This window comes from Lolium rigidum, chromosome 3, assembly GCF_022539505.1.
Source record: "Lolium rigidum isolate FL_2022 chromosome 3, APGP_CSIRO_Lrig_0.1, whole genome shotgun sequence".
NCBI classification, from domain to species: domain Eukaryota; kingdom Viridiplantae; phylum Streptophyta; class Magnoliopsida; order Poales; family Poaceae; genus Lolium; species Lolium rigidum.
The window spans coordinates 129344007-129369263 of record NC_061510.1 but is presented as its reverse complement, the minus strand read 5'-3'; the positions used below and the strand labels follow the sequence as shown (position 1 = coordinate 129369263).

Here is a 25257-nt window from a genome sequence, read left to right as displayed (position 1 = left end):
TGAATGTATTATTCTCAGGTGAATAGACATCATATTTTTAGAGAATTCTTTACTACTCCTATTTGACTCCTACAGGTCTGTCCCATTAACTAGGTTCCAACCTAAGGTCAAAGCTTTTGCTCTGATACCAACTGTGGTGACCCTGCATACCACTGCATGTTGTAGTATGCCAGTCGTTGACATAACATATGCGAAGTACCAATCCGCAAATATTACATCCCTCAGAGTAGTACAACAGAAGCATAGTTGGTCTTTATTTCAGTCACATAATATTACAAACCATATATATACATCACATTGGAGCTCCTCCTAGGTTCGTAGAGGATCACTCCTAGGTTCTAGGTGAACCCTACTCAACTTATACAATATAGGTCTTAACAGGTTTAACACCATTCAACTCAAGTAGCTATATGCTATAAAGTTAGTGCTGCCCGACTACTACTACTACGGTTGACACGTAAGCGTGGTCTTCTTCTAGAACCTCCTCGGTTCCGTACACTATCAGATAGTCAACCCCCTCTACTCCTCCAGAGAGGTCTGGTTCTTCATAGCAGATCCCATCTGCTCCATCTTGTCCTTCAGTGGCCTCCTCCAGGTGATTCAGACATTCTAAGCATGGGATTATAAGAGGTATGAGTACGAGCGTACTCAACAAGTTCATTATAGGAAAGAGGTGTGTAATGCACTAGCTAAGGCACTAGACCAGAAAGTCTAATACCAATGCATGTTTTTTTAAACATTTCTTCAAATGGTTGCTTTTATTCAGAAGAACTATGTCCGTCAGCCTTCACCGGGTGTCTAGAACTTCACGGAGTTCCTTTTCTTTCGCGTTCGCAGTTCCATAACCCGGAACAGGGAGTGACATGTCACGATTCATTACACTCTGCAGAGGTGTGTTGCTTCACCCATAAGAGATCTTAACCTTGGTGCCAACCGGGCAGCTTTTCCGTCCACACTTCCGTGGTGTGAGGCCCGGTATAAGGTCTTAGTAAATATTGCATTCCTCCACAACCTCGCACACCCACCCTTTGTTGCAATTCCGACCTTGGGTCCTCGCCGGTCAGCGTATCCATTGGATACCATCCGACCTCGACTACAATCAGGTTCACGACCTTGATACCTTCGCCGGTCATTGCAACCCATCATAGACCGCATTACTGATACGTCTCAAACGTATCTATAATTTCTTATGTTCCATGCTAGTTTTATGACAATACTCACATGTTTTATGTACACTTTACATCATTTTGATGCATTTTCCGGCACTAACCTATTAACAAGATGCCGAAGCGCCAGTTCCTGTTTTCTGCTGTTTTTGGTTTCAGAAATCCTACACACGAAATATTCTCGGAATTGGACGAAACAAAAGCCCACGGTCTTATTTTCCACGGAGCCTTACAGAAGTCCGAAGAGGAGACGAAGAGGGGCGACGAGGCGGCCCCACCCCTGGCCGCGCCACCCTATGGGGTGGGCCCCTCGAGCGTCCCCCGACTCTGCCCCTTCGCCTATATAATCTCTCCGTCGCGAAAACCCTATCACCGAGAGCCACGATACGAGAAAACATACTGAGACGCTGCCGCCGCCAATCCCATCTCGGGGGATTCTGGAGATCGCCTCCGGTACCCTGCCGGAGAGTGGAGTCATCACCGGAGGGCTCTACATCACCATGCCCGCCTCCGGACTGATGCGTGAGTAGTTCATCCTTGGACTATGGGTCCATAGCAGTAGCTAGATGGTTGTCTTCTCCTCTTGTGCTATCATGTTTAGATCTTGTGAGCTGCCTATCATGATCAAGATCGTCTATTTGTAATGCTACATGTTGTGTTTGTTGGAATCTGATGAATATGGAATACTATATCAAGTTGATTAATTGATCTATCATATATGTGTTGTTTATGATCTTGCACGCTCTCCGTTGCTAGTAGAGGCTCTGGCCAAGTTGATACTTGTGACTCCAAGAGGGGGTATTTATGCTCGATAGTGGGTTCATGTCTCCATTGAATCTGGGGGAGTGACAGCAACCCCTAAGGTTGTGGATGTGCTGTTGCCACTAGGGATAAAACAACAATGCTTTGTCTAAGGATATTTGTATTGTTTACATTAAGCACAGTACTTAATGCAATTGTCTGTTGTTTGCAACTTAATACTGGAAGGGGTGCGCATGCTAACCCGAAGGTGGACTTTTTAGGCATAGATGCATGCTGGATAGCGGTCTATGTTCTTTGTCGTAATGCCCTAAGTAAATCTCATAGTAGTCATCATGATATGTATGTGCATTGTTATGCCCTCTCTATTTGTCAATTGCCCAACCGTAATTTGTTCACCCAACATGCTATTTATCTTATTGGAGAGACACCACTAGTGAACTGTGGACCCCGGTCCATTCTTTTACATCTGAAATACAATCTATCGCAATCTCTCGTTCTCCATTGTTCTTTGCAAGCAAACATCATTCTCCACACCATACGTTTAATCCTTTGTTTACAGCAAGTCGGTGAGATTGACAACCTCACTGTTAAGTTGGGGCAAAGTATTTTGATTGTGTTGTGCAGGTTCCACGTTGGCGCCGGAATCCCTGGTGTTGCGCCGCACTACACTCCTTCACCAACAACCTTCACGTGGCCTTCATCTCCTACTGGTTCGATAACCTTGGTTTCTTACTGAGGGAAAACTTGCTGCTGTACGCATCACACCTTCCTCTTGGGGTTCCCAACGAACGTGTGCTTTACCGTCTCAAGCAGCTACTTTTCTGGCGCCGTTGCCGGGGAGATCAAGACACGCTGCAAGGGGAGTCTCTCACACCCAATCTCTTACTTTTTTTATTGTCTTGCTTTATTTTATTTTCTGTCTTGTTTGCTTTCTTTATATCAAAAACAACAAAAAAATAGAGATCTTTATAGTATTTATCTTGAGTTAGGACATGAGGTGTTTGAAGAGAAAATTAAAAAACCTATGGAACTTTATATGCATGCTAATGGCAATGTTATTAGTATGAATGCTTTGAACACCATTGTTGCTAATGATATGGAAAATTCTAAGCTTGGGAAAGCTGGTTTTGATGAGCATGATATTTTTAGTCCCCCAAGCATGGAGGAGAAAATTTACTTTGATGATACTTTACCTCCTATATATGATGATTATGGTGATGAGAATAATAATGATAGCTATTTTATTGAATTTGCTCCCACTACAATTAATAATAATGACTATGCTTATGTGGAGAGTAATAATTTTATGCATGTAGCTCATGATAAGAATGTTTCATGTGATAGTTATATTGTTGAGTTTGTTCATGATGCTACTGAAAATCTTTATGAGAGAGGACAATATGGTTGTAGGGATTTTCATGTTACTAAAACACCTCTCTTTTTACTTAAAATCTTGAAGTTGCGCTTGTCTTGTTTTCCTATGCTTATTGCATTATGCTTACATGACTTGTTTATTTACAAGATTCCTTTTCATAGGAAGTGGGTTAGACTTAAAAGTGTTTCTTATTTGATTTTGATGCTCTCTTTTGCTTCAACTCTTATTTCTTGCGAGAGCATCATTAAAATTACTCGAGCCCATCTTAATGGCTATAGAGAAAGCACTTCTTGGGAGATAACCCATGTTTTTATTTTGCTACTGTTTTGTTGTGTCTTGGAAGTTGTTACTACTGTAGCAACCTCTCCTTATCATGTTTATTTCGTTGTTGTGCCAAGTAAAGTCTTTGATAGTAAAGCTGATACTAGATTTGGATTCCTGCACAGAAACAGATTTTTTACCTGTCACGAATTTGAGTTGATCTCTCTGTAGGAAACTCGTAAAATGCTGAAAAAATTCATGCGTGATCCTCAGATATGTACGCAACTTTCGTTCAATTTGAGCAGTTTCATCTGAGCCTGTTAAGTGCCTCGAAAAAATTTGTCTTTACGGACTGTTCTGTTTTGACAGATTCTGCCTTTTATTTCGCATTGCCTCTTTTACTGTGTTGAGTGGATTTCTTTGCTCCATTAACTTTCAGTAGCTTTGGGTAATGTCCAGAAGTGTTAATAATGATTGTGTCCTCTCTGAACATGTGAATTTTTGATTATGCACTAACCCTCTAATGAGATTGTTTTGAGTCTGGTGTGGAGGAAGTTTTCAAGGGTCAAGAGAGGAGGATGATATAATATGATCAAGAAGAGTGAAAAGTCTAAGATTGGGGATGCCCCCGTGGTTCATCCCTGCATATTTCAAGAAGACTCAAGCATCTAAGCTTGGGGATGCCCAAGGCATCCCCTTCTTCATCAACAACTTATCAGGTCACTTCTAGTGAAACTATATTTTTATTCCGTCACATCTTATGTGCTTTACTTGGAGCGTCTATTTGTTTTTATTTTTATTTTTGTTTGAATAAAATCGGATCCTAGCATTCCTTGTGTTGGAGAAAGACACGCTCCGCTTTTTCATACTGAACACTGGTGTTCTTAGCTTTACTTTTAGTGTTCATGGCGAAGTTGAAAGCCGCTTCGTTGATTGCTATTTGGTTGGAAACAGAAAATGCTTCATGTGGTAATTGGTATATGGTCTTGAATAATTTGATACTTGGCAATTGTTTTGAGCTCTCAAATAGATCATGTTTAAGCTTTTGCATCATGTAGTTTAAACCTATTAATGAAGAACTACCATAGAGCTTGTTGAAATTTGGTTTGCATGATTGGTCTCTCTAAAGTGTAGGTATTTTCTGGTAAAAGTGTTTGAACAAACAAGGAAGACAGTGTAGAGTCTTATAATGCTTGCAATATGTTTTTATGTAAGTTTTGTTGTACCGGTTCATACTTGTGTTTGCTTCAAACAACCTTGCTAGCCAAAGCCTTGTACTGAGAGGGAATGCTTCTCGTGCATCCAAAACCTTGAGCCAAAACTTATGCCATTAGTGTCCACCATATCTACCTACTATGTGGTATTTCTCTGCCATTCCAAAGTAAATTGCTTGCGTGCTACCTTTAAAAATTTCATCAGCTTTCTTTGCAATACATAGCTCATGGGAAAGTAGCCTAAAAACTATTGTGGTAATGAATATGTCGCTTATGTATCTTAGTTCTTATAAGTTGCTTGTTGAGCGGTAACCATGTTTCTGGGGACGCCATCAACCTGTTACACCTTTGTTGAATATCATGTGAGTTTCTATGCGTGTTCGTCTTGTCTGAAGTAAGGGAGATTTCTCATGATTAAATGGTTTGAGTATGCATATTGTTAGAGAAGAACATTGGGCCGCCAACCAAAGCCATGTATCATGGTGGAAGTTTCAGCTTGGACATTAATCCTCAATCTCTTATGAGAATATTATTCGTTGTTGAATGCTTAAGCATTAAAGAGGAGTCCATTATCTCGTTTTCTGTGTTGTCCCGGTATGGATGTCCTCAAGTTGAGATCTATCAAAATTGAGAAATCAAATGCGATCTATCTCCTTGGACCTTTGTACAGGTGGCATAGAGGTACCCCTTTGTGACACTTGGTTGAAACATATGTAATGCAATGATAATCCATGGAAATCCAAACTAACTAGGACAAGGTGCGAGCACTATTGGTATTCGATGCATGAGGCTTGCAGCTTATAAGAGGTTTTATGCATAACACATATGAATTATTACTACCGTTGACAAAATTGTTTCCATGTTTTCAAAATAAAGAGCTCTAGCACATGAGTAATCCCTGCTTCCCTCTGCAAAGGGCCTTTCTTTTACTTTATGTTGAGTCAGTTTACCTACTTCTTTCTATCTTAGAAGCAAACACTTGTGTCAACTGTGTGCATTGATTCTTACATGTTTATTTATTGCACTTGTTATATTACTTTATGTTGACAACTATCCATGAGATATACTTGTTACAAGTTGAAAGCAATTGCTGAAACTTAATCATCCTTTGTGTTGCTTCAAAACCTTCTATTAAGAATCTATTTCTTTATGAGTTAACTCTTATGCAAGACTTATTGATGCTTGTCTTGAAAGTACTATTCATGAAAAGTCTTTGCTATATGATTCAGTTGTTTAGTCATTATCTTTACCATTGCTTTGAATCACTTCATTCATCTCATATGCTTTACAATAGTATTGATCAAGATTATGATAGTAGCATGTCACTTCAGAAATTATCCTTGTTATCGTTTACCTACTCGAGGGCGAGTAGGAACTAAGCTTGGGGATGCTTGATACGTCTCAAACGTATCTATAATTTCTTATGTTCCATGCTAGTTTTATGACAATACTCACATGTTTTATGTACACTTTACATCATTTTGATGCATTTTCCGGCACTAACCTATTAACAAGATGCCGAAGCGCCAGTTCCTGTTTTCTGCTGTTTTTGGTTTCAGAAATCCTACACAGGAAATATTCTCGGAATTGGACGAAATAAAAGCCCACGGTCCACGGAGCCTTCCAGAAGTCTGAAGAGGAGACGAAGAGGGGCGACGAGGCAGCCACACCCTAGGGGGGCACGGCCCCACCCCTGGCCGCGCCGCCCTATGGGGTGGGCCCCTCGAGCGTCCCCCGACTCTGCCCCTTCGCCTATATAATCTCTCCATCGCGAAAACCCTATCACCAAGAGCCACGATACGAGAAAACATACTGAGACGCCGCCGCCGCCAATCCCATCTCGGGGGATTATGGAGATCGCCTCCGGCACCCTGCCGGAGCGGGGAATCATCACCGGAGGGCTCTACATCACCATGCCCGCCTCCAGACTGATGCGTTAGTAGTTCATCCTTGGACTATGGGTCCATAGCAGTAGCTAGATGGTTGTCTTCTCCTCTTGTGCTATCATGTTTAGATCTTGTGAGCTGCCTATCATGATCAGGATCGTCTATTTGTAATGCTATATGTTGTGTTTGTTGGGATGCGATGAATATGGAATACTATGTCAAGTTGATTAATTGATCTATCATATATGTGTTGTTTATGATCTTGCATGCTCTCCGTTGCTAGTAGAGGCTCTGGCCAAGTTGATACTTGTGTCTCCAAGAGGGGGTATTTATGCTCGATAGTGGGTTCATGTCTCCATTGAATCTGGTGGAGTGACAGCAACCCCTAAGGTTGTGGATGTGCTGTTGCCACTAGGGATAAAACAACAATGCTTTGTCTAAGGATATTTGTATTGTTTACATTACGCACAGTACTTAATGCAATTGTCTGTTGTTTGCAACTTAATACTGGAAGGGGTGCGCATGCTAACCCGAAGGTGGACTTTTTAGGCATAGATGCATGCTCGGATAGCGGTCTATGTTCTTTGTCGTAATGCCCTAAGTAAATCTCATAGTAGTCATCATGATATGTATGTGCATTGTTATGCCCTCTCTATTTGTCAATTGCCCAACTGTAATTTGTTCACCCAACATGCTATTTATCTTATTGGAGAGACACCACTAGTGAACTGTGGACCCCGGTCCATTCTTTTACATCTGAAATACAATCTATCGTAATCTCTCGTTCTCTCGTTGTTCTTTTCAAGCAAACATCATTCTCCACACCATACGTTTAATCCTTTGTTTACAACAAGCCGGTGAGATTGACAACCTCACTGTTAAGTTGGGGCAAAGTATTTTGATTGTGTTGTGCAGGTTCCACGTTGGCGCCGGAATCTCTGGTGTTGCGCCGCACTACACTCCTTCACCAACAACCTTCACGTAGCCTTCATCTCCTACTGGTTCGATAACCTTGGTTTCTTACTGAGGGAAAACTTGCTGATGTACGCATCACACCTTCCTCTTGGGTTCCCAACGGACGTGTGCTTCACGCGTCATCAATTACCGTGGGAAATTAGAATGAGATCCCCACCCACCGGTTGTTCTCGCAAGACACAACTGCTACGGTAAGCGCATCTGTTAATGTACGAGAGGAAGAAATACACTTGACTACTCCGTCCCACCCCAGATCTTATGGTTAACACGGGTCTTACGGCACAAGAATCACTGGACGACATTTGTGGTCAATCCTAGATGGATACAAGCCCTTGCAATGGAACCTCCACCATACTCATGCCTTGGTTCCATTGTCCACCACATATTCATATTCATAGTTATGAAATTTGCATCTTTGCTTTTCATGCAAGAGCGATGAGTATAGTACTTTGCAAGTAATTTGATAAAAATACTCAAAGTAACATGAGCAAGCGATGAACTTGCCTGGTGACTGCAATGTAGTGCATTTGGATTGTTTGGACTGACCCTGGTTTTCCAATAAGCATCATTTTCCAATAAGGGCAATGTTTAAAATTCAAATATGCATGCATTTGAATTTTAGGGTTTCTTTCCCCCCTTCCCGATGCTTAATTATTTAATGTCGGAGGTGGCGTATAAGAACATTTTAAGAATACTCCTTAAGAGTGAAAATAATGCCTTGGAATATTCCCAAGATTTGTTTAAGTCCAAAAATAATTTATGGACTTGTTTAATCATTAAAAATATGGGGTTATATTTAATGGCTTTTATTAATTCATTATTCTTTGAATTTAATAATGATTAATATTGATTTGTTTCAAAAATTCTATTCGTTATTTATTTATGATAGAGAATAAATTTTTATGTGGTGCGCATATTTTTCTCTATTTTTTTAGAGTGGTTAATAATTTATGGATTTTTTGTCATACTTCCTGTTTAAATAAAATTGTGAAATGACCAAATTGCCCCTAGGTCCACTGGACATGCCGACCGAGCTGGTTAGGTTGGATCAGCCCGTTGGGCTCGGTCCAACCGACCCAGACGCTCGCGTCGCCCTCCTCTCGTCCTAATCCTAATCCTTTCCACGCTCCTGCGACCCGTGGTCGCCGCCGGCGACGTCTCCTGACCACCACCGTTGCTTCCTGGAGACGAGATGGGTCGCAATCGGAGTGCCTCTCGACGCTGATAAATTCTATCCACGTCGATCTGGAGTTGGCGTTGATATCGCTCATCTCCGGCCCCTCTTTTGAGGCTAGGGTTACGGGATCCGCAGCGATCCTGCCGTGCTGACGCTCCTGGACGTCATGGTGGTGTCCAGAGCGTCATGGTGGTGTGCCGGAGCGGTGTGCTCGTTGTGGACCATAGCTAGGTCGTGGCCTGGCGCCGCCACGTCGAGGCGTGTGCCGCCCTGCCACCATGGCATGCTCGCAGCGTCTAGCTCCAGGTACGCCGCCTTCTCTGCTCCTCTTTCTCCTCCTCTTCTTCTCCTAGCTGTAGCTACTGGCGTTGCTCCCCCTCCTAGAGATGCTGGCCATGCCGTGCTAGCTGCTGTTGCTGTGCTAGGGCTAGGGCTAGGCATGCTGATGTGCTACTGTGGTTGGTCTGCTCTATTTGCCATGTCCTAATGCTATGATGTTGCTTGCTGTATGCTTTGGATGCCATGAGCTACTGCTGCTGTTCCTTCCTTGCTACTGTCTATGCTAATGGCTGCTCAATTGCTTGTTGTGAAGCTTCTTCTCCTGCTCATGAGCATGCTGTGATGCTCATGGCATTGCCATGTTGCTCCAGCTGCTTTTGTGCTACTGCCTAATCATGTGTGTTCATATAATTCCTCACTAGCTTGATTGCCCTGAGCAATCCTTGCTTAAGCAAGAACCAGTGATGTATGTTGTGTGCTATCCTTGTGTAACTTGATCCAGGGGTACATCATTTCCTTGATGTGCTTCTGGATACAATTATAAAGTCATATATTTAGTTCATGTTTATTCAGTTATGGATTGGGTGTATTTATCAGTAACTAGCTAAGTTCATGATACTATGCTTGGCTCTAGCAAGCTCTATCAAGCTCTAGCAAGCTCTGATGATCATATGATCATCAGCTGCTTGATGGTTGCTTGTTGTGCTTCTGTCTATGCCTTGTTGGTGATGCTCTCTGTATCTGTGTAGCACCTCACCATGTGCTGGTGATTGCTAATGCTTAATAAAGCATATACTTATGCTTGCAGTGATCAACTGTTTCATTTGCAAGTATTTAAGTTACTGGTTGTTTGTGTATTTCATTTATCTGTATAGCTTGTCATGATTTATTGGATAAATGAGATGAACTGCTTGCAGTGATGAATCTTATAATTAATTTGCTTGAGCTAGAGGGATGCCAACAATTGTTGGGGACCCTAGATCCTCTTTGAACCCATCTGGGTGATGATATCTGTATTTGGCTAACTGTCTGGATGCTTTTGGTTGGTTGAGTGGGCCTTAGCAGCACTTGGCTGCTGCTCTGGTATCTCCCACCATACTTTGGCTTGCTGGAATAGGATATCTGCTTGCTGGGTGTTCCTTTTTGGATTGCCAGCAGCCTTTGATGTTGAAAATCAAATGGACAATAATATGTCTATATATTTGATGGTTTAATGAACCACTAGTTGCTAGGTGAGTTGGGCTAGGCTAGCGGTGGATCAAATCCTTGCTGGATTCTTTGGTTTGCTTTAGTGGTGAAACACTTGGCTTGACCAATTCTTCCCTAGGGTTAATCTCTACTGGCTTGTCCCATATATTGCCAGCATCAAATGGTTTAACACCAAATGATGATGCAAACAGGGTAATCTTACCCTCTGGCTTGAGTGTGTGTGATGCACATGCTTATATTATGAGCAAAACCAATGTTTTCTCATGAATTTGGGTATACCTCACTCCAGCTCCTAGAATCTTTGTTGTTGTAGAGGTTTTGCTTCTGTGATTTGCAGGTGCTTGCCCTGCTTCTCCTGGCTAGGTGGTGCTGGTGCTACTCCACCATTTCCTTGCTCAACAACAATCAATTCTTGGTGGAATTGATGCTGGGTTGCTTTGGCTATTTAGTGTTCTTCCTGTTCTAATTGTTCTTGCTATTCTTACCCTACTGAAGCTTGTGTCGATGGCTTCTAGGGTTTGGGGACTTAAAAGTTTATATATCCCTCTCTGGTCACTGCTTTGGTCGACATCAAGGTGTTGTGTGTGTGGTGACTCCCCCTGTGTGAGTGTGCTGGTGAGCATGCACCTCACCTTGTGAGCTGCTTGTACTGCTCATGGTTGGTACTTGTGTGTTGTGGATCAGCTCGGCATGTTTGATGTTATCCTCCCAATTTCACATTTCTTAGCTAACCTGCCAAGTGGCTTTGCCACTTGGCCTAATGTGTTTTTCTGTTTTGGTGTTTGTTTTTGCAGGGACCAATAGGATGATCAAGAATGTCTCATTCCACTTGTTGATCAAGAAGATCAAGATGATGAATATAGTGTAGTTTAGCTAGTTCTATATACCTTGTAATTTTCCTTTTTTTCTCATTTATAAATTTCTGAAATGTGTTATGTAATATTTAATTCATTTGAATATTGTAAAGAGAACGTAAATTGTGTGTGATGATCAATAAAGCTCAAGTTTTCTCTATTGAGCTTTTCATAAATTATTTGTATTCTTTTATTATTTGTATTATTCTTATTTGAAATAATAATTGTTTGAATAAACAATTGTTTGAATTATGAATTAGCTTGGTTTGGTTGGAGTTTGATTTTCTACTCAACTCATTTCAAATTCAATCATGCAACTTAATACAAGTTATGCAATGGTTCCCCTCTCATCTCAAAACCCTAATTTAAGAAGAGATCATGTCCAAGTTTGTCGCACTCTCGAAACCCTAACCCTGATTGGTGTCGAGAGAGAAACTTGTTCCCTCTTAGGTTTTATGCAATTAAGCGTGAAATTTTCCCTTGTTTTGCGATGCAATGCACATCCCTTTTCTAAATCTACCCCGCAATCGTCTCGAATCCTGGATATTACAACGCGCACCCGATATCAAGCAAATTCGACTCCAAAATGACGAAGAAGGACCAGATCTTTTCAAACAGTTATGGACATTCGGATGAAGACAATTATAGTCCCTCCTCGAAGCTTTACTTCGGCCAGTCACTCCGGGGCTACTGATGTGGGCATTACCCTTCGGGTACTCAACATTAGACTACCTCCTCCGACCCAACTAGGGGCCCATGAAGATTGCCCAAATGGCTAAGGTGGGCCTATACGTCGGTTCCAGCAAAGGATACCTATTCGAGGAAGGATTCTTGACGAACAAGGCAGGAAGACGCCGTATAAGGAAAGACTAGAATAGATCTCATTGTAACCAAGTCGAGTCTGGACAAAACTCTCGGAACCTGGCCTGCTATATAAAGGTCAGGATAGGGCCTGTCGAGACACAACTTCAATACGTAGATCCACCGCAAGTTAGAGCTAGAAATCTAGAAGCCTTGCCTCTCGGTGAGACAACCACCACAGCCTATCGGCTACCCCATTGTAACACGGTATATTCGATAATCAAGACCAGATAGGTAGGAAGTAAGGGTTTTACCTCATCGAGGGTCCCGAACCTGGGTAAATCTCTCTCCCCATTTGTTTGGTATCCAATGTCTCGTGCTAGCCTGCAGGATTCAGTCAACCCTAAGACCCTCATGGTGGGCATTGCGGGAAGCGCCCTCGTCGCCACCATTCGCCCCAGAATAGAAGAGATCAGATTTAAAGAAGGAGAAGACCATCCTCGACTCCACCAAAGATCAACCTCATCAATATCACCACCTCATCCACTACACCCCACCTGTACTGAGAGAGAGAGATTCATGCTTGTAAGATTAGGGATTGAAACCTTGAATCCATCTTGGTTTGTATTTGATTTGATCTTCAACTATTGTGGCTTGCTACGGTAATATCAAGATGAACTCTATTTACTTTGCTATGATATCCTTATGTTATTCTCCTCTCATATGTGAGTAGATCCCATTGGCGTGGGAGATGTAGGTGATTGGTGAGATGTGATGTGCCAATTTTATTCCATCTATTTGTGAAGTTATGATTAAGATGATTATATATATGAGTATGAATGTTTATGTGCACCTAATGTTGTTATCTACTTTAAGGGCCTAGATAGCATGATCTCAAGAACTCATAAATATTGTTAGAGATATATTAGGTAGTATTAGATGTCACGGGATTTGTATAGGATTTGTCATTCATCTCCTGCCTTATCTCTAGGAGAGCTTCTTAGCCTTCAAGTCTTGTACTCTATATATACTCGCCCATGAGGCGCAATACAACATCCATCATATTCCGCATATCTCTCCCTCTCTATCCTTCTACATGGTATCAGAGCGGCACGCTCCTTGACCTAGCCGCCGCCCAAGCTTCCGCGCCGCGCCGCCCCCGGGGAGGTCGATCTCCATGATCTACCCCGGGGGCTGCGCAATCCGTATGAGGGTTCGTCCGCCGATCTGTTGATCCGCTGCCATTGAGTCTTTTTTTCCAATCTGTAGATTGGTTTTCTTTTTGCTCCGCCGGTCGCTCGACCGGCGTTTTCTTTTTTGGTTTTGCCGATCATCGATCGGATTGAGTCGCCCACCGCCGCCGTCATCTTGCGCCTCTACTCCAACCTCGGCGCCAAATGCACCGGCCATCTTCATCAACCGCGCGGCGCGACCGCACGCGTCACACACGGGACGCCTACGTGCGACGCAGCAGGCTATCTCGCCTGCGCGGACTCCATCGCCGGTTCATCTTCGCCGTCATCGCCCGGGACTGCACCGACAACGCCGCATCGACTCCGATCTGCGCGTCGTCGCCATGGCGCGTACACATCTGCCGTTGGTCTGATCAACCGATCGCGCGCACGTCTCCGCCAAGCATGTCCCCGAGTACGTGCCTACCACCGATCGAGCTACGGGCTGCCGCTGCGTCGCCCCTTCGGGCCGCAGCGCCGCCGCCTTTGGTCCACGCTACCGGACTCTGACGCGCCTTCCAAGGCGTGTATGTCACTGGTGGTCTCCCGCCGCTGCATCAACTCGTGCCCTCCAGCTACGCCGGCCCCTCGGGCCGAGACGTCGCCGCACGCAGTCTACTTCGCCGTCCCCCGCGCGTCGATGTCCGAGGCCACCACAGCGCCGCCCCTTCGGCGCGGGTCGCCTCCATCCGCGCATGGTCTTCGTCACGCCACTGGGTCTTCCTCGTCTACTTCGTGTACCACCGCCGCGCCCCCACCCCAGGTCACCGCTGGGCTCGCCAACCTCTTCAGGTCGCGCTGGGCTCGCCGACCACCGCAACGCCCGTCTAGGCGTCCAGCTTGACCACCCCTGGTCACCGCTGGGTTAGCCGCCTTCTACGTCTTCGTACACTACAGCTTCGCCGCCAGCGTCCTTGCCTCTTCCCCGACTACGTCACCTGCTACTCTACTCCGACACCCGTCGTCGAGACTCGCCTCTTCCCCGACTACACCACCTGCTCCTCTTCTCCGACACCCGTCTTCGAGACCTCCTCTACTAGTCTACTCCGACATGGCGCGCACTTTGTAATGTTCCCTACCCTCGCATGTCCGGTACTGGCAACACCGGAAGTGCCTTCGTCCCCGACACATTCCCGAGTCTGGCAAACTCGCGCCGGACGTCTCGTCTTCATCGGCTTCGACAACGTCTTCTTCGGCATCGCCTCTACGACTGCCTCGACCGCGTCACCGACTTCTTCTATGTGTACTCGGTTCGGCAAAACCGAAGTATGCCTTCGTCCCCGACGTGTGCCTCGGTTCCGGCAAAACTATGGTTGCACTTCGTCCTCGACGGCTCCGACCGCATCGACTTTGGCATCGACAACCTCCACGACCGCCTCGACGCGTCTCCGTCACTCTCCTCGCGCACTACGCGCTTGCGGCTACATCGACACCGGCACCCGCCCACGACATCGACCACGGCAATCCCTCGCGCGGCTCCCTCGACCAAGGTTGTAGCACCCACGCTCTCGGCTACCTCGACATCGGCACAAAGGACTACCACCTCGCCTGCGCCTCACCAGCTTCTTCTCCAGTCTGACCGTCCGCGACGCTACTCTTGTTCACGTCGCTACCGCTACGACCTGCGGGGGTGTTAGAGATATATTAGGTAGTATTAGATGTCACGGGATTTGTATAGGATTTGTCATTCATCTCCTGCCTTATCTCTAGGAGAGCTTCTTAGCCTCCAAGTCTTGTACTCTATATATACTCGCCCATGAGGCGCAATACAACATCCATCATATTCCGCATATCTCTCCCTCTCTATCCTTCTACAAACATGAACTTGTTTGCTAGTGAATCGGCGATCCCGAGTGAACCCGACCGATATCAAAGAGGATCTAGCAATACTCGAGGAATCACAAGGAACCACCATGCTTAAAGTTATAATCCGGTTTGACCACCTTAATAGATGCGCTGACCATGGATTTCGTAACATTCAGAAGGATTATTGGAGGAAGTTGAAATCTACGAAGAGGAGTCTTTCTGTCTTATAGGTTGCTTTCCTTCTCAGATATAAATAGGAAGAATTATATTCATTTATCATATTTATTCCACCAGGCACATTCACTATTGCCATGAACCGAATCACCCCGCGCCGAACTTCATCTGCAGAAATCCGATTATTTCTTAATAGCTGTTTACTTTTATGCTCTTTACTTTATTGCATTTTCAATAATCCAAAATCCTATCATTTGCACTCAACACTTTTCATTTCAATTGTTGCAATCAATTCACCTAAGACTTGTGACACCTTGGGTGTGATAGAAACACCGCAGATAAACATCCTCCTACGCTCCTTGTTGAGATAAGATATAAAAGCCGGAAATAATACTTCCATGAAAATATGCACGAATGACCCGGTGTTCTTGTTGGCCATCACCACCAATGATGGAATTATACATCACCAAACATGTGATGTAAAACAATTTCGCTTGCGCGTGAGACACCAACCTCCTGTCTGAACCTTCCCACCCTTGTGCGCTTCCGCGCTTTTCACCAATATTTAACCTTTACCGACTAACGAAACGCCATGGACGGCGGAAAGAGGTAAACAACATCGAGCACCGCCAGAGAAGCCAAATTAGCAAAAGGTTGCCGTCGCCTTGGATCTAATCTAAAAAACACCTAGGACGTTGCCACCGGCAACCAGGAGGTGCTCCCGCCGCCATTGCCACTTGAGAAAGATAAGGCACCATCTCCCTTTGTGTTGCCGGTGGCGCCTTATTTTACATCATCTTGTGTGGCAGTTGTGCCCTATTTTGCATCATCTTGTAAACCAAAAATGTACATGCACCATATATTCTAGTTTTTTGTGATGTATAATCTATGGGCCACTAGTTTTTGGATGCCCTATTATACATCATCTATTAGAGATGTTCCTATTCATTTGGTCCCAAAAGAAGAAGCAGAAAAATAAAATGCAATTCCGTTGCCATTTGCTTTTAGAGATACATGTGTTTGTTAGTCCGGGTCAACACATCTGAGCATAGCCCACCTCATACCAAAAACTCTCCTCATCCAAGCCGGGTTGTGAAGCTCAAATCGAGCTTCACAACTCGACCGGGCTGAACACATCCCGCAAAACTCCTCGGCTTCCACGCGAGAGACCCCGCACCCGACACTGCGTGCCTCTTCTCGCTCATTTTCTTCTCATCCCTCCCCTTTGCCGCATGCAACCGCCTCACTCCCCTAGCGCAGGCCGCCGCTCCCCTGGCGCAGGCCGCCGCCTCTCCCGTGGTGCCCCTCCACTGGTGCATGCCACCCTTCACCTGGCGCTCCTCCCCTGGACGCTCGCCGGCGAACGACCGCAGAACTCCTCGCTAGTGAATGTGGCCTCTGGAATCGGATCTTCTTGACACGGTCGACCGCCCACTGCCCATCCCCTAGCCGCCAGTATGTGAGCTCACCGGCAGAAAGCTCCAACGGCCCCTCCCCTGTCTCGCTGGCATAGGCCTGCCTGGCCGCATCCCCGCCCTGCTCGCCGCCCCTACCCTAGCCTTGCCGGCCCCGGCCCCCGGCCCCGCCGCCCCCGTCCCTCTGTTGGCCGCCGCCGGCCTGGCCGCCGCTGCTCCGGGGCTTGAAGTTGCAGATCGAGTTCCTGGATGCAGAGGATCCAATCGATTTTTTACTCTGTTTTAGGGACTTTTTTTTTGCAAAAACTGCACCTTTTGAATATTGAATAAGTGTGTATTTTATGGAATATTGAATCAATGTGTATTTTATATTTAGATATAGTCTCTACTTTGTCCAAATATTGAATTTGTGCTAAAATCTCATCTCAACTCATCCATGTGCTACCAAACAACATCTCACCTCAACTCATCCCAACTCATACATGTGATACCAAATAACATCTTATCTTATTCCAACTTTTATAGGGTCATCATGTATGAGAAGAGATAGTCGTTCTCAGTTGACCCGGGCTACCAAACACGTCCTAACAGCATGCTCTCAAACATGCGATAGGAAATTGGCCTCAAAGGTATCCACGTGGTCCCGATGAAGGTTCACGGACACATATACCGCGCCGCCCGACGCCCCTAAAAGCGTTGTGTTCAAGATAAATTCCACCCGTCTCGGCTGCCCCCACCCGAAGTCCACCTCGTACATCATGTGCCGGTTGGACCCCCCCAACACCATGAGCCTTTCCCGCGTTAGCCCTTGGATCATCTCCACCCACCGGTCAGCGTCGCCCAGCGGGTCCTCCTTCTCCACGTGCTCACGCATCGCCCGCCCAAACCCTGCTGCAGCACGCACGAGCCCGTTGTCGTTGTTGACGCTGCGGCAGACGAGGTCGCTGGTCGTGGCACGCACGTAGTGGACCTTGATGCAGTTGCCGAAGAAGCCGGGTTCGAGAGGTGGGTGCAAGCGACGGCGGTAATCCGCGGGGAACGAGAGGTACTCGTCGTCGAGCGTGGCGGCGCTGTTCACGGACCTGGCGCGGACGATGGATGTCCACAGCAGCGATGCGATGGCGACGTAGGTTGTTGGTGGCTCTGGTGGGCCGTCGCCGTTCTTGGTGGTGGCTTGACTCTGCAGGAATAGGATGCGCTGCTTCAGCGACTTGATCTGGCCAGCGGTGAGAAGGTAGGTTCGTGGACTCTGCCTCCTCCAGTCCGGATCTGGGAACCTGTTCACCTTGGGCAACTCCGGCGCGGAGAACCGAGCCAAATTTCGCGCCGCAGCCTCTGCTTTAGGGTGCCGCAGGATCCCCGTCCGGTCAAACGTCGGCGCAAGGGCGACGGCCAGTGAGCCCTCTTGCGACATGGTCGACCAAGCCCGCATGAACTGCCACAGGGACTGCCCGTCGGCCACCGCGTGGTGCATGACCACCCCAACCGCTACGGCGCCGCCTCCGTCTGCCGGGCGCGTGACCTGCACCGCGAACGCGGGGGCAGGCAGCCTGCCCACTTCGAGCTCTGGCACAAGCTGCAAGAACGCCTCGGTGTCGTGCTCTTTGTCGCGGGCTAGCCGGCGCATGTCGGCGGCGTCGCCAGAGTACTCTGCCTCAACGAACTTCACGCCCGGGTCCGGGGAGCAGTCGATGACGACGTCATGGTCATCGGAGCAGGCCGTGACCTTGCCGGCGAAGGGTGCGAAGATACCGAGCGTGGCGCCAAGGGAGACTCGCAGCAAGCTGACGAGTGATGGGAACGGCGGGAGGCTCGTGCCGTCGTAGAAGAAGAGCACCTGGGCCGGCCGGAGCGCGAGGAAACAAGTGTCGAAGGGCGAGAGCTTGATCATGGCACCATGTCGCGGCAGATTGGTGGTTTGCGCCGGCTGGACATGGGTGACATTCAGAACTCGCACACGGATGTTCGTGGCGACACCACACATACCACTAGCTAGCAGCAGCTGGATCGGTGATTTTTTTCTCCAAATGGGGAAGCGAAGCATCTGCATCAAAGCCATGCGTACCAGGCTACCAGCTAGAGTATATTTGGTTTGATGTGGGGTCGCCTTCTGTTTCCCTTTTATAGCCTCAAAGGCACGATAACTTGTATAACAAACCTCTCAAGAGAGTACAAGGCCAGGGAGGATGGAGATAAGTGGCATGGTATGAGAAGATATAGTGGCTGAGTCACGACGTTTGGCTTTTGTGGCAAGATAAGTGGCATGGTATGAGAAGATATACGTGGCTGAGTCACTCCACGAGTAAGGATGTCGGTGAGCGATAAGGGCTGGTGGTCTAGACGTCTAGTCGGCCAAGTCTTGCGTGGGCGTGTGCATGCCAAGGGAAAAGAGAGTCATCTCGATCGTGTCCTTCTGCAGAGAACATGAAACAGGGCCAAGCCTCAACTGCCAACGAGTAGTACTGTATATGTTTGTAGTAGTAGCATTAGACCATCTAGTTCGAATTACTTGTGATGCTAGTTCAGAGACTACCACGAATTTAGTAAAAGCCAGCCAAACACGATATAGCTAGAGTATATTTGGTAGCTACCACGCGGCGAGTTAATGCCGTCGCCTCGAATGCACGCGCAGCTCTCTCTATTTATCGCGGTGCTACCCCGTCTGGCCGCATGCACCACCGCCGTCTCCCTTCTCTCCCTAGTCCAGTCTTCTCTCCCCAATCCTCCTCCGGCGAGCAATGGCGAAGGCGCGGCGATAAACGTCTTCGGCCGGCGTTCCCTACACCAGTGGGAGGCGGGACTTCTGCACATGGCGGGCTACCTGGTGCCACCGAACTTCCACGCGCCCGAAGGATGGCGCCTGAGCGTGGGAGGCGTCCTGATCCCGCCGCTTCCGGTGGGAGCCGACGCGATCGACGTTGTGCGAGTTACCCTCAGCGACGAGCAGCGCGCGGAGGAGCGGTACCTCCCCGACAACTACGACGCCTGGAACGAGTTCTTCCATCGCCGGTATGAACGGGAACTCGCTGCGTACGACGGTCCTCCCCCTCCTCCAACGCGTAACAACGCTGCCGGCCGCCAATGGTGGAGTGCGCCGGGCCGCACGCTCGAGAATGTGCTCGCGCACATCGAGGGCGGCAACTCCCCGTCATGGGGATGCCGCCACCGGCGGCGGTGCCTTCCGTGTCGCGCTGACACGTCCTCGTCGGGGTCGATGTCAAGGTTTCGGCATGTAGGACGTTGTTTTTAAATTCTAGTTATGTTCCCTTTGGCCGAATTCAAATATATTACGGCGGCCTATATATGTACGAACTCGCTATATATGTTAAATATCTCTAAATTTCGCCTATGTTTAAACGTATTTCGTCTAATTTTGTCTGAATTCGTCTATATTTGTTTAAATTTTACATCCACCCTGGACTCGCCGCTGTGAATATGGGCCTCCCCAAACCAAATGTTACATCCATCCGGAGCTAAATAGCGCCGGATTTTGATCTGGAAGCTCCAACGGCTGGAGATGCTCTTAATTGTCGTTGTCTTCCACTCAGTGATGATGTCATATGTGATCTTCATGGTCCAGCTTCACCCACGTGTGGTCGCCATCCGGGCGGTGTTCCATCATATATGCGTGAGCTTCGACTTAGAGCATCCCCACTCGTTGGCGCTCCCCACGCCCAAATCCGGCGAAATTTTCGTCCGGATTGGAGGAAGATTTGGCGTGGGGAGTAGTAGTTTTCCAGCCGCGTGCCCAGGCGAAGTCGACGATGCGAATTTAAAAACGGAAACTTGACAAACTACGGCTAAAAACGGGTGAATATAGACTAAATTTAATGATATTTATTACATTACGGGAGGAGTTCATACATAGAGGCCGAATTCGACTATATTTCGAATTCGGCTAGGGGAATTCAAACGATAATTTTAAAACACGGCGCTCTACATGCCGAAATGGCGGTAGAACACCGTGTAGTCGCCGCCGTCGTTGTCGGAGCCATCGTCGTTGGCCTTCGGCTGCGCGGCCTGGCTGCTGCTGCCCTGTCCGGCGTCTCCCCACCCCGGGGATGGCTTGTACCAGTCGTCGTCGGAGGACTGCTGCTGCCGCAAGGATAAGAGAATGCAACCCATATATCCATTCATGTCACAAAACAGTTGCCCAAATTAATTAGGTCTTGGTTACAACCACGCTGGCATGTTGCTCCTAGATGCTATATTAGTAGTACTGTACTACTATTACCAGATTAATTAGGACTGAATTGCCAGATTAATTAGGGATAATTAACATATTAATTAGGAGTAATTATCGGATTAATTAGGTAGTTGCAATATTTATAATTGCCCGATTAATTCGGTCCTAATTGCCAGATTAATTTGGAGTACATTTATAATTGCCCAATTAACTTGGCATATTTTCCGAGTTAATTAGTATCGTCATAACTACCAGATTAATTAGTGCATATTTTCCAGGTTAATTAGACTACTCACAATGCATAGTATCATATAGAAGTATCATGCGTATGATACTACTACATGTTACTATCTCCACAATGCATGGTATCATATACTAATATCATAGTCTCCATATATTAATTGTTTTGTAGAATCTCAATGCAAATATATGTACAAGATTTACTTGACATTAATTTTTTTAGTAGTATGTGCTATGATACAATATCTACCTATGATACTAGTACCCTCTCACTCATCCTTAATTGCACTGCCACATCATCATTTTGCATGCATGATACTCCTATTGTGGGTAGTCTTACCCCTGCCTGCCAATTTCTGCCCACTTCCCGAAATATCTTACATGCATGGAATCTAAGCAGCAGGGCGAGCTCCATTCTCCAGGAAACTGAGAACGAAGATGAACCATCTCCTCGCGTGCGTAGCTCCATGTTCTCTGTGGCACGTTCTTCCGCGCTGCCGGCACGTCGACGGCGCCCTCCTCCTCTTGTGCCTTCCGAAGCGGCTTTCCTCCACCTCCCCGGCGCTCCTGGTGCAGTGCTCCGGCACCTATTCGGCGCGGTGGTCCGACAACTCTCCGACGCGGTGCTCGGGCGACTCTCCGGCGCGGGCGCGGTACTCCGACACCTCTCCGGCGAGGTGCGCCGATGCGACGCTCCGGCGGCCGGCGACTCTCCGATGCTGTGGTACTACCTGTGTGGCCCGAGAGAGAGATGGAAAGAGTTGCGTGGCTGGGAGATGCGGTCAAGGAGATAAGGTGCGATGGGCGCGGCCCCCTATGGAACGCGATGCAGTTTCACGGATCGCAACGCAACCGCCGCACAACAGACCGCGCGTGCGGCGCCTTTGTGTAGATTTTCCCCTTATTCAATTCGTTCACCTCCACTGACAACCGATAATGATGTTTGTGCGGGTCAAGTTGTGAATTATGATAAATTGTCTGTCATGTGTAGTGCTAATACAAGAGATGTTGATAAGAAGAGTGTGCTACTCCCTCCGTTTCAATTTAACAGCCGCCGTACGTAGTTTAAAAAATTGCTTTAACTATTATTTTGATCAATAAATATAAAATATATGTCTCAAAAATTATATCATTGGAAAGCTATTTGGCAGAGACGCAAACCTGACTCAAATATGCGTCTCGGATGCTTCTCTGCGGACGCGCAAAGTGTCCGCTCGCGTCGCGGCGGACGTTTCGTCGGCCCGCCCGCCAGCAGTGACCCGGCGTCGATGCGTCTTCTCCGCCGATGCGGCGCTGAGGCGTCGCTTCGGCAGTCTGCGGCCGCGTAAATGGCGATGCCTCGCGTGGCGCGCGGCCGTCGCCTACCTCTGCGCACGAAGTAATGGCGATGACACGCGTGCCGCGGCCGTCGCCCTGCCTCTGATCTATATAAACAGGGGCGCGAGCATCTCATCTCCTCCCCACTAAACCCTAGCCACCGCACAACCTCCACCGTAGCGCCGCTGCCGCTCAGACTCCGCCGGAGCCACCATGAGCAGCGCCGGCCGCGGCCAGGCTGCCGCGCCTCCACCTCCACCCTCCCACTCCACCTCCACCTCCCACTCCACCTCCCCGGCCTCGAGCTCCAGACGAGGAGTTCGACTCCGAGAAACGGCACCGACCTCCTCCACCCGGTCGGGGACGCGCCGCAGCCACGGCGAAGCGGAGAAGGAAGCAGAGGGGTGATACGTCTCCGACGTATCGATAATTTCTTATGTTCTATGCCATATTATTGATGATACCTACATGTTTTATGCACACTTTATGTCATATTCGTGCATTTTACGGAACTAACCTATTAACAAGATGCCGAAGTGCCGGTTCACTGTTTTACTGCTGTTTTTGGTTTCAGAAATCCTAGTAACGAAATATTCTCGGAATCGGACGAAATCAAGACCCAGGTTCCTATTTTCACCGGAACCATCCGGAACACCCGAGAGCCGCCGGAGGGGGGCCACGTGGGCCCGCGACTGATAGGGCGGCGCGGCCCAGGCACGGCCGCGCCGGCCTATGGTGCCGGCCGCCTCTTCGACCCTCCGACGCTGCCCTTCCGCCTATTTAAAGCCTCCGTCGCGAAAACCACGATGCGAAGAACCACGATACGGAAAACCTTCCGGAGCCGCCGCCATCGCGAAGCCAAGATGCAGGGGACAGGAGTCTACGGTTCGGCACCCTGCCGGAGCGGGGAAGTGCCCCGGAAGGCTTCTCCATCGACACCGCTGCCATCTCCACCGCCATCTTCATCACCGCTGCTTGCTCCCATGAGGAGGGAGTAGTTCTCCATCGAGGCTCGGGGCTGTACAGGTAGCTATGTGGTTCATCTCTCTCCTATGTGCTTCAATACAATAATCTCATGAGCTGCCTTACATGATTGAGATTCATATGATGATGCTTGTAATCTAGATGTCATTATGCTAGTCAAGTGAGTTTTACTTATGTGATCTCAGGAGACTCCTTGTCCCACGTGTGTAAAGGTGACGAGTGTGTGCACCGTGTGGGTCTCTTAGGCTATATTTCACAGAATACTTACTCAGCTGTTATGAATGGCGTAGTGAAGTGCTTATTTATATCTCTTTATGATTGCAATGTGTTTTGTATCACAATTTATCTATGTGCTACTCTAGCAATGTTATTAAAGTAGTTTTATTCCTCCTGCACGGTGTAATGGTGACAGTGTGTGCATCCGTGTTAGTACTTGGTTTATGCTATGATCATGATCTCTTGTAGATTGTGAAGTTAACTATTGCTATGATAGTATTGATGTGATCTATTCCTCCTACATAAGCATGAAGGTGACGAGTGTGCATGCTATGTTAGTACTTGGTTTAGTCGTGTTGATCTTTCTTGCACTCTAAGGTTATTTAAATATGAACATTGAATTGTGGAGCTTGTTAACTCCGGCATTGAGGGTTCGTGTAATCCTACGCAATGTGTTCATCATCCAACAAAGAGTGTAGAGTATGCATTTATCTATTACTGTTATGTGATCAATGTTGAGAGTGTCCACTAGTGAAAGTCTAATCCCTAGGCCTTGTTCCTAAATACTGCTATCAGTTGCTTGTTTCTTGTTTTTCTTGCGTTACTACTTTGCTACTGCGTTACTACTTGCTTGTTTACTTGTCTGGGCAAAGCACTTTTACGGTGCCGTTGCTACTACTTATTCATACCACCTGTATTTCACTATCTCTTCGCCGAACTAGTGCACCTATTAGGTGTGTTGGGGACACAAGAGACTTCTTGCTTTGTGGTTGCGGGGTTGCATGAGAGGGATATCTTTGACCTCTTCCTCACTGAGTTCGATAAACCTTGGGTGATCCACTTAAGGGAAACTTGCTGCTTTGTTCTACAAACCTCTGCTCTTGGAGGCCCAACACTTGTCTACAAGAATAGAAGCTCCCGTAGACATCAAGCACTTTTACAGCGCCGTTGCTTGGGGAGGAAAGGTAAAAGGCACTCATACTCCGGTTCCGAGTAATGAGTACTTTTACGGCGCCATTGTGTTTGTGCTCGAAGCTATTTCCTTTAGATCCTGCAATTGCATCTTTTTGTTTCTTGTTTACACTAGTTTGGCATAATGGACAACAATGAGCTTCTTATTCTATTTCCTGATTTAAAACATGGATTGTTTGATGCGAAAATTAAAAAACCTATGGAATCTTATTTGCATCTTTGGTAGTAATATTAGTATGAGCGCTTTGAACACCATTGTTGATAATAATGTAGAAAGTTCTAAGCTTGGGAAAGCTGGTTTTCATGATCTTTTTAGTCCCCCAAGCATTGAGGAGAAAATTTTCTTTGATGATACTTTGCCTCCTATTTATGATGATTATAATGATAGTGGTCTTTTGGTGCCACCTACTATGGAGAGTAAATTTTGTTGTGATTATACTATGCCTCCTACACTTGATGAGAATAATAATGATAGCTACTTTGTTGAATTTGCTCCCACTACTACTAATAAAATTGATTATGCCTATGTGGAGAGTAATAATTTTATGCATGAGACTCATGATAAGAATGCTTTATGTGATAGTTATATTGTTGAGTTTGCTCATGATGCTACTGAAAGTTATTATGAGAGAGGAAAATATGGTTGTAGAAATTTTCATGTTACTAAAATGCCTCTCTATGTGCTTGAAATTTTTGAAGCTACACTTGTTCTATCTTCCTATGCTTGTTACTTTGCTCTTCATGAACTTGTTTATT

The 25257-nt window shown here is 46.8% G+C and overlaps 1 protein-coding gene across 1 annotated transcript; it reads right to left on the bottom strand.

The window, feature by feature from the left end:
• Positions 1 to 17071: 17071 nt before the first annotated feature.
• On the bottom strand, positions 17072 to 18756 carry LOC124702316 (malonyl-CoA:anthocyanidin 5-O-glucoside-6''-O-malonyltransferase-like). The gene has a single exon (XM_047234439.1). The coding sequence runs from the start codon at positions 18643 to 18645 to the stop codon at positions 17185 to 17187; it is 1461 nt and encodes a 486-aa protein (XP_047090395.1). The 5' UTR covers positions 18646 to 18756; the 3' UTR covers positions 17072 to 17184.
• Between the last annotated feature and the right edge of the window lie 6501 nt (positions 18757 to 25257).

Bases quoted from the DNA above. Each gene is read 5' to 3' on its own strand.
- LOC124702316 (XM_047234439.1), bottom strand. From the start codon at position 18,645: ATGGCTTTGATGCAGATGCTTCGCTTCCCCATTTGGAGAAAAAAATCA.